At 51.6% G+C, this 13,297-nt stretch overlaps 2 protein-coding genes across 2 annotated transcripts in view; both read left to right on the top strand.

Annotated features, from left to right (window-relative positions):
* Positions 1–8,446: 8,446 nt before the first annotated feature.
* Gjb5 (gap junction protein beta 5) lies at positions 8,447–11,407 on the top strand. The gene is made up of 2 exons (XM_028759940.1): positions 8,447–8,583; positions 10,240–11,407. The coding sequence occupies exon 2, from the start codon at positions 10,264–10,266 to the stop codon at positions 11,068–11,070; it is 807 nt and encodes a 268-aa protein (XP_028615773.1). The 5' UTR covers positions 8,447–8,583; positions 10,240–10,263; the 3' UTR covers positions 11,071–11,407.
* Positions 11,408–12,535: 1,128 nt separating this feature from the next.
* Gjb4 (gap junction protein beta 4) overlaps positions 12,536–13,297 on the top strand; it is a 3,017-nt gene continuing 2,255 nt past the window's right edge. Inside the window, exon 1 of the mRNA XM_028759972.1 lies at positions 12,536–12,589. The gene's annotated coding sequence lies outside the window, so the exon portion shown is untranslated. The remainder of the gene's footprint in view (positions 12,590–13,297) is intronic.

The raw sequence follows: 13,297 nt of genomic DNA, 5'->3' as shown, positions 1-13,297 counted from the left end.
TGGCTGTGTGCATTTTAGCAAGCCACTTTGGAGGGAGCTCTCCAGCATCCCCCACACCCTCAGCAGACGACAAGCCATCATTCCTCAAGAAGCCACAACAGAGATTTCTAGACAAACCTTCTAGGCCACACTACTCAAGATCCATCCAAGACAGGCAAGGGACACGGGGCATGGAGCACACCCTAGCTTCACCACTCATGAAAGTGTTCTCATTTATTTTCAAGTTAGAGGAGAGGAATCTGAGCTGAACTGGTTAATATGCTTATATGCTTATAAGATATTTGAATTTATATCAACAGGCCACAGAACCATGACTTTTTATACTCAATTCAGAGGTAGGGTCGAAGCTACCAAAGTCCTATCTGTCACTGTGTGTGCCTGTCCTGATCTCTGTTCCGGGGCATTAGCGGCCAATCTACAGGAGGCAGGCTGGGAGCAGGGGCCACAGAGGTCACCACTGCAGGAGAAGCTAAGCCAGACTCAAAGCATACAGGGCAACCTGCAAAGCCACGTGAACAAAAGAATAGGCATGGACAAAAAGGAGCAGTGAGGGGATGCCCTGGAGCCCTGGGAAGAGAGGGTCTAGGAGACTGGAATTTCTGCTACATCTACAGTAAGTCTCCTTGGAAGAACAAGCTTTAGATGTTTGTCCTGGTTAGCAGAGAAGCTCCAGCCAAAATGTACTGTGTGACCTTGAGGAAATTACCTAAGGTCTCTGATACTGACTCCTCCTTCTCCGTGAAATGAGACTTCACATGGATGTAAATCAATACTACATGTGCACTAGCATTAAAAGTATGTGGGTACAAGCCTGACTGCTGTGTGACTCCAAGAGAGTGACTTAACCTCTCTGGCCTTCTATTTCCTTGCTCTTTCCCTCCATCTCTGTGTCATACTATGATGTTCTAGCTCCTTCTGCCAGGCAGCCTCTACCTGTATCTGATTTCTCTCTGAGCCTCTCACAGCCTCGGCCCTCCGCCTCCCCCATGCCAAACCCCTTGGAGTCCCATTAATTTTGAGATGCTGTCTGTGTGGATTGCCTTCTGGCCCAGTCCTGGGGCTCTGAGAGCTGTGTAATTATCCACTTGGAGCTAAGGGGAGGTGATAAGCAGGCTTCCAGGACCCAGCCCTCCCTGCCTGGCTGCCCTCTACTTCAGGCCAGCTCCCCAGGGAAGCTGACTGTGGAAGGCCTCTGAATAAGGGAGGGCCTCGTTAATTTCTGGAAAGTAAGAGAGTCAGGATGCAGGGGTCCCCCTCCAACCTCCCTGAAATACAGAGGCCGTAGGTAAACAAGAATGTCTTGTCTACAACAGGCTTCTGAGCCAGCCACTGTCTCCATCTGGAAGCTTCTAGAAGCTTCGAACTACACTCCAGACCTGCTTAGCTAGCTGCTCCTTAGCTAGACAGCTCCACATACCTGTACTTTGTGCCTCCAAGCCTGAATACACCTCCCCCTTGCCAGCCTTCTCTCTCCAGCCTCCAAACCCCACCTCCTGAAGCAGCAGGCTCCCAGGCCCTCCCCTCCCTAAACAGACACCAAGTCCCCAAGGCATCCTTAATGACCACCTAGTGTTCTGCACCTGGATCCTGCAGATGACCAGGAAGTGAGCCCCTCCTGGGCAGCGGCCAAACCCTGCAAACCTATTATTATCTCCCCTTCCCCCATCACTCCAGTTCTCTCTGCTTGAAGGTGACCCTTGCTAGCTGTCAACACCAAACTGCCTCTCCTACTACTCCTGCCCCACCACAGCCCAAGCTGGGTCAGGTGAGGGAATGTCCTCTTCTGCCTGCCTGTGAGGGGGGTTCAGTCTTATCAATAAAATAGGACTGAGGAAAGCCATGACTCAGAGCCAGGAAACGTGCTAAACGTGCATGGAGTCACTCAAATGACTATACCACCAGGCAAGTAGCAGACGTGACAGACTTGCAGAGACTACAAAAAATGTAAGAAGAATGTCCCAGAAGGGGACATCTGCGCAGGACCTCAAGCTACTGATGGCACATGAGATAGTGTCTCCACCCTGCCAGATCCTCCAGTGTTTCAGGAGTACCCTCTCCCCTGAAAACCTGTTCTCACCCGGAATCTCCAGTTTTAAATTAAACTGTTTCTTGAGCACCATGAAGCCCAGAGGAAGTGTTTGCCTTGAGGCCAGCCATCTGTGCTCCGATATGTGTGGGGGGAGGCGGTGGGCCAGCTGCATGCCACACAACACACAAAAGGCACTAAACACTCACTTCCTTCTCTGCCCTTTGTATTGATTCTCTTAAAGGGAGGAGGAGAAGGAGGAAGAGGAAAAGGTGGAGGAGGAAGAGAAAGAAAAAACCTCTCCCATGCCCCATACCCAAATCCATAGGCCACTGAGCTCCTCATCAGAGAGATTGTCTTCCCTGACTTTCCCAAAGCCACGTTGGCAGAAGGGAACTTTGTGCTTGGGTCTGACCCTAAGAGTGGCAACGCCTTTGCTAGGATCTGAAGGTGTCCTCCCAAATCCAAGGGTCAGGAACTTAACCTGTAATGTCACAGGGATCGGGGAGTTGGGGGAGGGGTGCTGTGGACAGGTACTGGAGTCTTGAGGCTTCTGACCTCTCCTTTCTTTTGTCCCTTCCCACCCCCATTCCCACCTTGTGTGAGCACATGGTGTTCTCCCTTCCAGGCAGCATCCAAGGCACTTAGCTTCAGACATCCCCAACCCCAAAACTGTGGAGAATTTGGCTTATATTCTTTATCAATTCCCCGGTCTGTGCGTTATGTTGCAGCAGCACACCAGGACAGCCTGTTGCCTTCCACCATCTCGATTTATCCACAGGACACCCCTAAAAGTAGCCATTATCACCACTGATGTGCAGAAGAGAGAAGTGAGGTACACAGAGTGGAATATGCAGAGTGGGATACGCACAGAGCTAATCCTGTCAACAAACAGGTCACGAATGTCTGCTATGAGTCTGCCACACAACCCCATCAGGCAAACCCAGGGTCACATAGGATTTTTTTATTGCAATGACCGAAACAAGTTGGGATGAACAGACTGTATGGAGGCTTCTGTGCACACAGGAAGAGACCGAACACTGCTGGCTCGAGAGATCTGCCCAATGATGGGCACACCTTCAGAGTGTTTGCCTGCTCAGCACCCTTTAAGTATGAGGATCACCTGATCCAGCACAGCTGAACTTTGACCCAGCAGGCCACTCTTGGGTCCAGAACCTTCTTTTCACTAGCTGAAGACAGACACTCTCCATCCCTGGTTCAGAAGCCCCACAGAGGATGTCCTGGTACAGCCCTATAAGTTCAGTGATCACAGTGAACCAAGCAAAGCATGATGGGTATGGGTACACTAGGTTTAGAATCCCTTCCAGGCTATGGCCTAGTCAGACATGGCCAACTAGAAAGCGGGACTCATGGGGAGTGGTAGCCAGTGAGAGACAGGACAGGAATGAAATGATATGGCTACACTGTGCGGGCCAGAGGTGTCTTATTTTGGTTCCAAAGCCAGGCTGAGACAGGTTTTGTATGGTAATCATTGCAGAGGGGGCAAGTCCCAGGAAGTACCAGCTGGCAGAGGGAGAGGGGGCAGAGAAGCGGCTAAGGAAGGGTGTCCATGGCCCAAGAGATTTTCATAGACAACTGAGACTAATCCTGCCAGGGACCTCTAGGGGGCAGTTGAGCACAGCCCCAAGTTCTTTTGGAGGAAAAGTGGGGAGGCTGGAGAACTGGTCCCTAACTCTATCGCTCAGTGGCTCTTCCAGTCAGGCTTCTTGCAGTCTACAGAACTTGCTAATTGTGAGGCCTAAAAGGTCCAGAGAGCTCCAAGCAGTGCAGCTGTTGGTAGCAGCTGGATGTCTGTCATAAGTCAACAAGTCTAAGACAGGTCCTGCCCATCACTAGAATAGCGTACACAGAAGCATGTGAGATAGTGTACCTCACACCAGCCTCTGGTGGAGCAAGGTTGACAACTCGGACCTGAGCTGGAAATGAGGTTCACTCCTCAACACCTAGTACTCAGGATGGAGGAACAGGAGGATCAGAAGTTCAAAGCTAGTCCCAACTACATTGTGAGTTTGAGGCTAGCCTAGGCTGAACTCTACAATCCCCTAACCCCCACCCTCCCGTGGGACAGCAGCCCTTCCCCCACCCACCCCTCACAGAAATCTTCGATGAAGCTCCTCTACTCCTTCAGTGTCCAGGAGAAGCCAAATTGCCTCAGTTCTAGAAAGTGGCCTCTGTGAACAGCTAGCCTCAGAATGCCAGAGCCTGGGCACCAGAGGAGCAGGAGGTCTGTGGACAAAGCTCAGCTGGGCCTGGGCCTTGGTCTTCGAGGCTCCCTGACTCAGCTTCAGGGCAGGAATGAGACTGGGAATGAACCTACGGCATCCCACGTTCCCCCAACCTCAACGCTGGAGGGCTGGACTTGGACTATCCTCTCCTCCTTGAACCCCACAGATCTGGCACAGGCCCATCCCAAACCTCACCCCATGGCTAAGGAAAGAAGATGGGAGGCAGCATTCACCCTCATCCCCACCCCCACAGACTGTCCCTCCGAAAGTGATGGCAGTCCCCAGTGATGGGCACGTATGCTCCAGGAACCCCACTTCACCTCTTTCTACTCAGACTATCCTCACACTAATCCTATTGGATAAGAACTATAATTTCCCCCTTATTGTAGATGAAGGAACAGAGGCCCAGAAAGGCTAAAACATTTGTAAGGATGGGCTGATGGGATCGGTCAGCAGGCAAACATCCTTGCCCCAAACCCTGAGGGCTCAGTCCCAGGAACCTACATAGGTGAGAGGAGAGAATCAACTCTACAGAGTTGTCCTCTCTCTTACACACACACACACACACACACCATGGTACACATGTATGCATACACACAATAATAATAATTTATTTTAATTTTTTTTATTAGTTGAGAGTTTTATGTATGTTTGACCCTATTCATTGTCCCCGGTTCTTCCCAGATCCAGCCCCATCCCCTTCCTAACTTTGTATCCTTGCTTTTTAATCCTCCAGACCACTTTGTGTTGCCCAAAATATTTTTGGCTGTGTGGTCTTCAGCCGGAGTGTGATTGATCAACCAGAGACTTCATGCTTAGAGAAGACTGTCTCTTTCTTCCCCGGCAGCTAACAATTACCAATAGCTCCGTGTCTAGGGGTGTGATTACGTACCCAAAATAAATAATTTTAAAACCCAAAAAAGAGACTTGCAAGATGTTGCCCAGCCAGTGAGCAAGGCAGCCTCAGCGAGAATCCATGCAGCTGGGATCCAGAACTTCTGCTCTGCCTAAGGCCTCAGTTCTCCATGTGCAAGGCCTCCTGAGAAGCAGAGCAAGCCATTCTTGGCTACCCAGCACTCACTAGCATCTACTATGTGCTGTGCCTACTGTGTGCTAAGACTGAGGATAGCGGAGGCAGAATAGTGTGATTCCAACGTCTTAAGAGGTCAGTCTAAAGGAAGAGAGAAGACACTAACCACCCAAGTACATCCAGGGCACTGTAAGAGCAAATGTGTCTGCCCCCTGTTCCCAGGGAATATATAACAGAACCAGACCTGACCTGGTCCTCAGAAAAGGTTTCCCTGGCTTAAACTGAAGTCTCAAGGTTGAGTGGTCACCAGCATGGAGAAAATAAAGAGCTAGGCACTGTGATGGAAGACAGAGGCAGGAGGATTTCTGTGGCTTTGAGTTCAGCCTGGTTTAAACAGTGTGTACTTGGTTAACAAAAGCTGCATAGTGAGACCCTGTCCCCCAAAGAAAGAAAAAGAAAGGAGGCAAAGGAGAAGGAAGTGGAGAGGAGGAGGAAGAAGAAAATGCAAATAAGTAAACTGGAAGCATATGCAAAGGCCCTGGGGCCCTGAGGTAGGAAAAGTCTGATGGTCTGGTGGAAGAGAAAGTGAACAAAAGACAGGGCGCTGGATCACGGAGGTGGGAAGGAAGAGACCAAAAATGAAGAAGGCATCAGAAACCAGGTTGTGTAGGTGCTACGGGCCACATTAGCAAGATGGGCTTTTATTACAAGAGCATTAGGAAGCCACTGAAGGCCTTCAAATATCTTTTTTTAATTTTTTAAATATGATCTGTATTTTCCTAGGGCTGCTATATTAGGAAAAGCCCCAGAGAGAGAGAGAGAGAGAGAGAGAGAGAGAGAGAGAGAGAGAGAGAGAGAGAGAGAGAGAGAGGTTGCTAAATATATGATACATGTAGGCCATTTGACATGCTCTGACAGGGACAAAGTGCCCAATGACAGAGCTGATGTTATCAGTTCTCATAAATTTCCAACCCTCACTCCCATTCTGAGTGGATAAAACAGACACTGAGCAGCAGCTGCTGTCATCAGGAGCAGGGGTTATGGGGTCAGCAGTGGAGAACTGGCCAGAGCACCCAGGCATTCCCCTTGCTTATCAGAGGAGCCCCAGGTACCACATGCACATCTCCCATAGGCAATTTACCTCCCATCCACTCCATTTGCTGATACCAGCTAGAGGCCAGAAGCCAGCAGGGGTGACCCAGCAGGAAGACCGGGGCCACCTGAGCCAGGAGTACGTGTAGAAGGTGGTGAAGCCAGATAATTAGGTCCAGAAAGAGCCTGTGGGGAAGGAGGTGATGGGGGAGGTGAGGCAAGACCAGGTGCGAGTCACTACTCTGCCTCTGGACTCCTCTCAGCTGCAGATCTCTCCATCTCTCCGGAAAGCAGGAACCTCACACTCCCTTTGGCCCACCCCTCCATCTGGAGCCCTGCCTGCCTTCTCTCCTTGCAAGCATCAAGAAATGGGACCAACAGTACCTTCTCTATCCACACCCTTGAGTTTCTGTACCCACCCTGCGATTGAAATCACTCTGGTGCAAGTCCAAGAGCATTCTGTGTCTTGCCTTCCCCTTCATAGCCTTCTCCCTGCCCCTCCTGGCCCTGATTCTCTATCCAGTTCCCTGTCCACGGGTGCCTCTCTATTTGCCTGCTCCCTAAAGTGTGGGTGCTCCTGAGACCTCTGCCTGCCCCCCCTCCGTTCCTGTGATGCAGTGTCTCCTGCTGTCCCTAGCACCACGACCCTCTGCAGGGGACCTTCCACCTCTTTCTCTACTTGTTCTTCTAGAAAGCCTGAAGACCCCTTGCCACCAGCCAAGTCACCAAAACAGAACCCACCAAAATTACCACAATTGCTTAGTGTGCCCCAAATGCAACACATGCACCATAAACCACTGCAGGGACTGGTTCCAACCAGCCTTTCCTCTCCATCGGGTGGTGGGGGTCGGGGGCCGGGGGGCTCACACATAGATTTAGTCACAAATTCCATAAAATTTACCTGTTCTTTAGAATGTGTGTGTAACACAAACATCTACACTCTGGGCACCATGGTGGCCATTCACACAGAACTGATGAAAATGCTGAGCTGCCCAGTGCTTCCAGGGCTGAAGCCAAGGGAGCCAAGCCTGCCTTCCTACAGGTCTCCTGTACATGTCCGTCTCATTTTCTGTTGTTTTGTGACAGTTTCGCCTAGCCCGGGATGGCCTCAGACTTGTTACATAGAAAGATGTCCTTGAACTCTTCGTTCTCCTGTCTCCCAACTCCCAAGTGCTGGAATTACTGGCGTGCACCACCACACCCCTTTTCTGCCTCAGTGGGGATCCAACCCAAAGCTTTATATTTGCTAGATGAATACTCCACTCACTGAGCCACACCCCATACTTCATTTTCCTGTTTTGTTTGTTTGTTTGTTTGTTTTTGATAATTTTGGTGCCTAAAATGTCCCAGAGCATAGCGCTGAGGTGCCATCTAGTCTCCAGAGCACCAGAAGATGCTCCCCAGGAGAGAAGGTGTGTGGGAGATACGCTTCAGCCAGTCAGGAGCCACAATCAGCCTGGGTGAGTGTTCAGCCCTCATTTAGTCTCCAAGCTGAGATTCTCAGCACCATAAGGAGGTGTCCAGGAGGACACAGAGTTGGAGGCCAACCTGGGCTGTATCTAAAGACCCTATTCATACAAAAGCAAACGGAGGAACTGAAGAGTAACTGGAGAATCAAATCAAGGATGCGAAACCCACACACAGGGATGAAGAACTTGCATGCAGGGGTGTGGGCTTCAGCTGTAAGACGGGGGCAGAGAGTGGCAGAGGAGGAGGAAGGAAGAGGGAAGAGAGGAGGGAGAGAGAATGCAGTCGTCAACCCTTAGAAGCCCTCTTCTGAAGAGTTGGCTCTGGAGAATTCTGAAAGAATTTAAAGAGAGCAGGGCTAGCGTCTCATCCCCACACAAGGTGGGGGGAGGGGTGAAAGGTTCAAGTGCAGGGGTTTCTCCTGAGAAGATGCTGGAATTCTTGCTTTGGGAGAAGGGAAACCTCTAGGTTTTTAGAACTACATCGGAGGCAGTCTTTGAGAGACCCGGACCTAGCCAATGGCTACACAGCCCACAGCTCCTCCCACACACACACCCCTCCTGGCCGACAGGACACGCCTGGGCTGCTCAACAGCCTCTGCCCCAAGAATGAGCTTTCCCAGAAACCTTTCCCTGATTCTGACATGAATTCTGATGCTTGCTGAACCCCAACTGCTGGCTTCCAGGATCGGTACTAGAGAGCCCTAAGGAGTCTCTGCTCAGGTAAAGGACTTGGCACACCTAACAGGGACGAGTTCTCTGGAGAAGGCTGGAGGGTGGTGGCCTGGATGCATGGGGCATCCTGTGTCCTGATGAAGGGAAGCACTTCTCCCTGTATTCTGAGCTCTTCCTCCTCTCCCCAACTGGCAAAGGTGACAGAACTGGGGACCTGGAGCTGAAGGAAAGGGGCCGAGCAGGGCGGAGCTCCGCTGCAGACTGAGCAGCAACTTCGGGGCCCGCAGAGCCCTGGGGTTAGGGCTGGGCCTCTCTGGGTGTTCCTAAGGACGCTGCCAGCTCCACCCACCTGAGACGGCACTGTGCAGAGAAGTCAGTGACTCAAAGCCAGGCCACCACGTGGCTAAGTGGGGAGTGATACGGCCAGATGGGGTGAGGAGTAGCGACAACCCCAGCCGCTCTCACCCAAGATCCACCAGAAAGAGAAGGGAGACGCACGGGAGAGTAGGCAGCTCACTAAAACTTGAGGAAAGGGCTCCAAGTCAAAACTGGACAGTTTGCAGAGTGGACTCTGGAGCCAGCCAGCCTAGGTCTGTGTTGCAACTCTGTTACTTACTAGCTCTCTGACCTCCGCTAGGTGAGAAAAATACATACCTCTTGCTATAAGGGAATAATACTGGTTTTCAAAAACTGCCTCTTTCTGCACGATGTGAGTTGCCCCTGCTTTGCAGCTGACCCTGCTGAGGTCAGTTCGACTGTGACTTTCCAGCAGCACATGGAAGTGTGCGGCTCTCTGAGGGCGTGCGCATTAGGGTGCACAGTGCCTGGGTCCCAGTGGATCCCCGTCATTCCCCCAGGAATCAGACAGAGAGGACTTCCTACTGGGAGAAGTAGGGACCCTTTCGCTCAAACGAAGATGAGTTAATCACTCACACCAAGTTCACCAGAAGAACCCACCAGAAAAGCATGTCTCACGCTGGTGTTTGAAAAAGCTGTCCAACAAAGATGATCAAAGCTGGGTCGAGATGAAAGGGGGTTCTGTGGTCAGAGGCGCTCTGGTAATGCTGCCTCCTTGAATCCTGCTTTGAGGGACTCACAAAGTGAATTAATTTATTAGCATGGGTGAGTAAAGTGACCTGCTTAATTTTGCTGAACCCAGCTACTTGCCAGGTTGTCTTGAACACAGAATTATTTTCTCTCACGACTCCTCTCACCTGCCTATGGACCAGGGGTTCCGTGAAACAACAGTTTGGGAAATGTTGGCCCACCTGCTTGTTCTGGGGAGCCTCTTGTATAAAGAGCACTGTAGCCCCTACTTTAATCTAAGCCTAATTACTAGTGTCTCCGCCTTCAGGTAAGCAGCACCTAATTGCCTGGACATTAACAGGGCAGAAAGCAGGTTCCCTTGGAAGGGGGAGGTCGGAGAGAGAATAGCCCAAGGCTCGGGGACTTGGGACAACTGGCTCCTGGCATCAGCACCCACCCACTTTTATGAGCAGGGCTGCTCTGACTTAACCACCTGTGCCTCCACGCCAGCTGTGCACTTAATAGTCATGTAACTTCATCAGCGCCTCTAACCCTCAGTTTCTCTCAGCTGTAAAGTGGGGGGTATAATACTGCCTAGTCCTGTGATGACACATTTCTGTGAGGTTCTCAAGCTGAGCATTCCCTGACGTGGGAAATTACATTCTTGTTCCCCTGCAGGAGCAGCCAGCCCTTGAGTCCAGCATGAACTGGAGCGTATTTGAGGGGCTCCTGAGTGGAGTCAACAAGTACTCCACAGCCTTTGGTCGCATCTGGCTGTCTCTGGTCTTCGTCTTCCGTGTGCTGGTGTACCTGGTGACGGCTGAGCGCGTGTGGGGCGACGACCAGAAGGATTTTGACTGCAACACCAGGCAGCCTGGCTGTACCAATGTCTGCTATGACGAGTTCTTCCCCGTGTCCCACGTGCGCCTCTGGGCCCTGCAGCTCATCCTGGTCACCTGTCCTTCCCTGCTTGTGGTCATGCATGTGGCCTATCGAAAGGCTCGAGAGAAGAAGTACCAGGAAAAAGTTGGCAAAGGCTTCCTTTACCCTAATCCCGGCAAGAAGCGGGGTGGACTCTGGTGGACATACGTCTTCAGCCTATCGTTCAAGGCCACCATAGATATTATCTTCCTCTACCTCTTCCACGCATTCTACCCCAGATACACCCTCCCTTCTATGGTCAAGTGTCATGCGGCACCATGTCCCAACACAGTGGACTGCTTCATCGCCAAGCCTTCGGAGAAGAACATCTTCATTGTCTTCATGGTGGTCACGGCCGTCATCTGCATCCTGCTTAACCTTGTGGAGCTGATCTACCTGGTATTTAAGCGGTGTTCTGAGTGTGCAGCACTGAGGAGGCCACCCGCTGCACATGCAAAGAATGACCCCAACTGGGCCAACCCTCCCAACAAAGAGGACTCAAGCAATCTCATCTTTCTGGGCTTGGACATTCACCCACCTCTGTTACCAGATCACCCTCGCGCCCACGTGAAGAAAACCATGCTGTGAAGGGTCCCTAGACTGGACTGGCAGGGTGGGCATGAACTGGAAGGTTCCAGAATCTCTCATGGATATAGCTGGTGGGGAAAAGAGCTGAGTTGGAGTTGGAGGCAGGCAAAAGGGAGGACTCCCACAGTTTGGGATCCAATTGTCCCTCCCGGCTGACTGGCCTTCACTAAATTACCTCTCTACTCTGTACCTCGGTTTCCTTTTCTGTTAAATAAACACACTGAGTGCCACTTAACAGGGCTCCTGGGAGGGGGAGTTTCACGAAGGCACAGATGAGCAGGTGCCTTCCTGTGTGGCCCAGGGTGAGAGCTTAATAAAGATGAACGCGTTCACAGATTCAAGGTGCCCTTTTGGTCTTGGCCTTTGTACCCTTCCTGGAGCCAAGGGGTTATCCTCTCCTCTAGAAAAGGGGTTTCCAGCTTTCCCAAAGTTAGCCCTTTGTCCCAGCTGGAAGTGTGGGCTGTGGATGTCTGCAGAGATGATGGAGTTTGGCAGAACTGTATGTCGCGATGGAAAACACCCAGACTCTGGAGTAAGTGAAACTTACTCAGGCAGCTTCAGCTGACTTGTTAATGCGTCGCCTGTGGGGGTCACTGTGAGCACTGGCAAGCACCTGGCAGTACCAGAGTTAGCCAGCCACAAAGGCCACGTACCTGTGAATCACTGCTATTAGGGAGTGCTCAGTAAACGCTTGTGTGGAATGAAGCAGAGGGGCCCCTCCTTGGGTGTACATTAACCATCACTGTACCTGCCGGACGCAAGTCCATCCCCCCTCTGTAGCCCCTGCTGGACCACACTCCAGCTTCCCCAGAGCCATTTCCAACAGAAGCCTAGGACCACAGAGCACACAACAAGGCTACATTCCTGGCCACATGCCAACAGCAGCCTTTCCAATCACCAGCCTGCATTCCTTGTCTCCAGCAGGGCAGTGGGTGCCCTGGTCTCAAAAAGCCAGGTGGCTTGTCTGGGTTCCAAAATGGACTAGCCTAAGATCCAGTCCCCATATATATAGCCCCAGCTGTGCAGCACAAGTCATAGGCTGATTCAAGGGTGTCCCTTTCCATAAAAACCAACTGTTAAGGATCTCAGAACCAGTTGCATGAGGACAGGGCAAAAGAGAGAGTTGGGAATGAGGGGACAGGAAGAGGGACACACATGACAACCTGAAAGCAACAGGAACAGGATCTGTGTCATTAGCACCATCCTGTACCTGGACATTTTGACCAAACTCCAGCCTCCATCTCTCTAGTCCCACCCACATACCTACCAACCTAGACAGGCTGGAGGAGTAAGGTGTGGGCCCCAGGAGATGAGCCACAGGTGTTTGCTCTGTCGTTGTGCCCAGGGAAGTCCTTCTGCCCAGCCAGCCTACCCACTCCAGCACTCTCTCTTGGCTCATTGGCTCCAAAAGCCCCACCCTACTGGTAAGTAAGGAACAAAAGCTGCCTCCGGGACGGCCTCAGGCAGACAGACAAGCCGGCACCGGAGAGAGAGGACCCACAGACAGGGCACAAGAAGGGTGAGGACAAAATACAGCTGGAGACAGCTGGGGGAAAGGTTCGGGGAGCGGGGAGAACCTAGGGCTGGGGACTTAGCTTCAAAAAGGGGACCAGGGGAGGGCAGGATCCCTGAAGGAACCCTAGAAAAACCCCACAGAGGGGAGGAAATGTGCTGTACTAAAGGGAGGCCAGAGGACCAGAGAAGAATCTAGAAGAGACTGGGAAAAAGTAAGCCACAGCTCAGTTTAGGCAGGATCCATTGAGAGTGCTCTGGGCCTGACAGAAAGCTTTGTCCCAGGAGACAGAGGCGTCTAGTTTGGCTTCCAGCCTCTCTCTAGCAGACTAACAAGGACGCCTGGGCCACTGAAGCATGGGTGATGCTCCCTGCAGTGGAAGACAGAGAGGGCTCAGCACATGTCCCGGGGATACACGGAACAGGAGCTGAGTCAGGGTTGAGGGCTTAAGATGGAACACCCTAAGTACCCTAGAGCAGGGAGAGCAAGGTTGGGGTACACAGAACATGGCCTGAATGAAAATGAGAGACGTGACTATCAGTCAGCCACTAATTGGGCAGTCAGAAAAGAGGGGTGCACCTGGGAAGGAAGATCAGTGGAGAGGTAAAGACCATGCCAGAACCCAGCCCCTTATCCCTTATACGCGCACACACACACACACACACATACAAACACACATACACCCACACACAAACACACACATACACACACAAA

The sequence above is a fragment of the Grammomys surdaster genome, unplaced genomic scaffold, assembly GCF_004785775.1.
Source record: "Grammomys surdaster isolate TR1022 unplaced genomic scaffold, NIH_TR_1.0 126313, whole genome shotgun sequence".
Taxonomy (NCBI): domain Eukaryota; kingdom Metazoa; phylum Chordata; class Mammalia; order Rodentia; family Muridae; genus Grammomys; species Grammomys surdaster.
The sequence above is the reverse complement of the archived record's forward strand: the minus strand, read 5'-3'. Positions and strand labels throughout refer to the sequence as shown.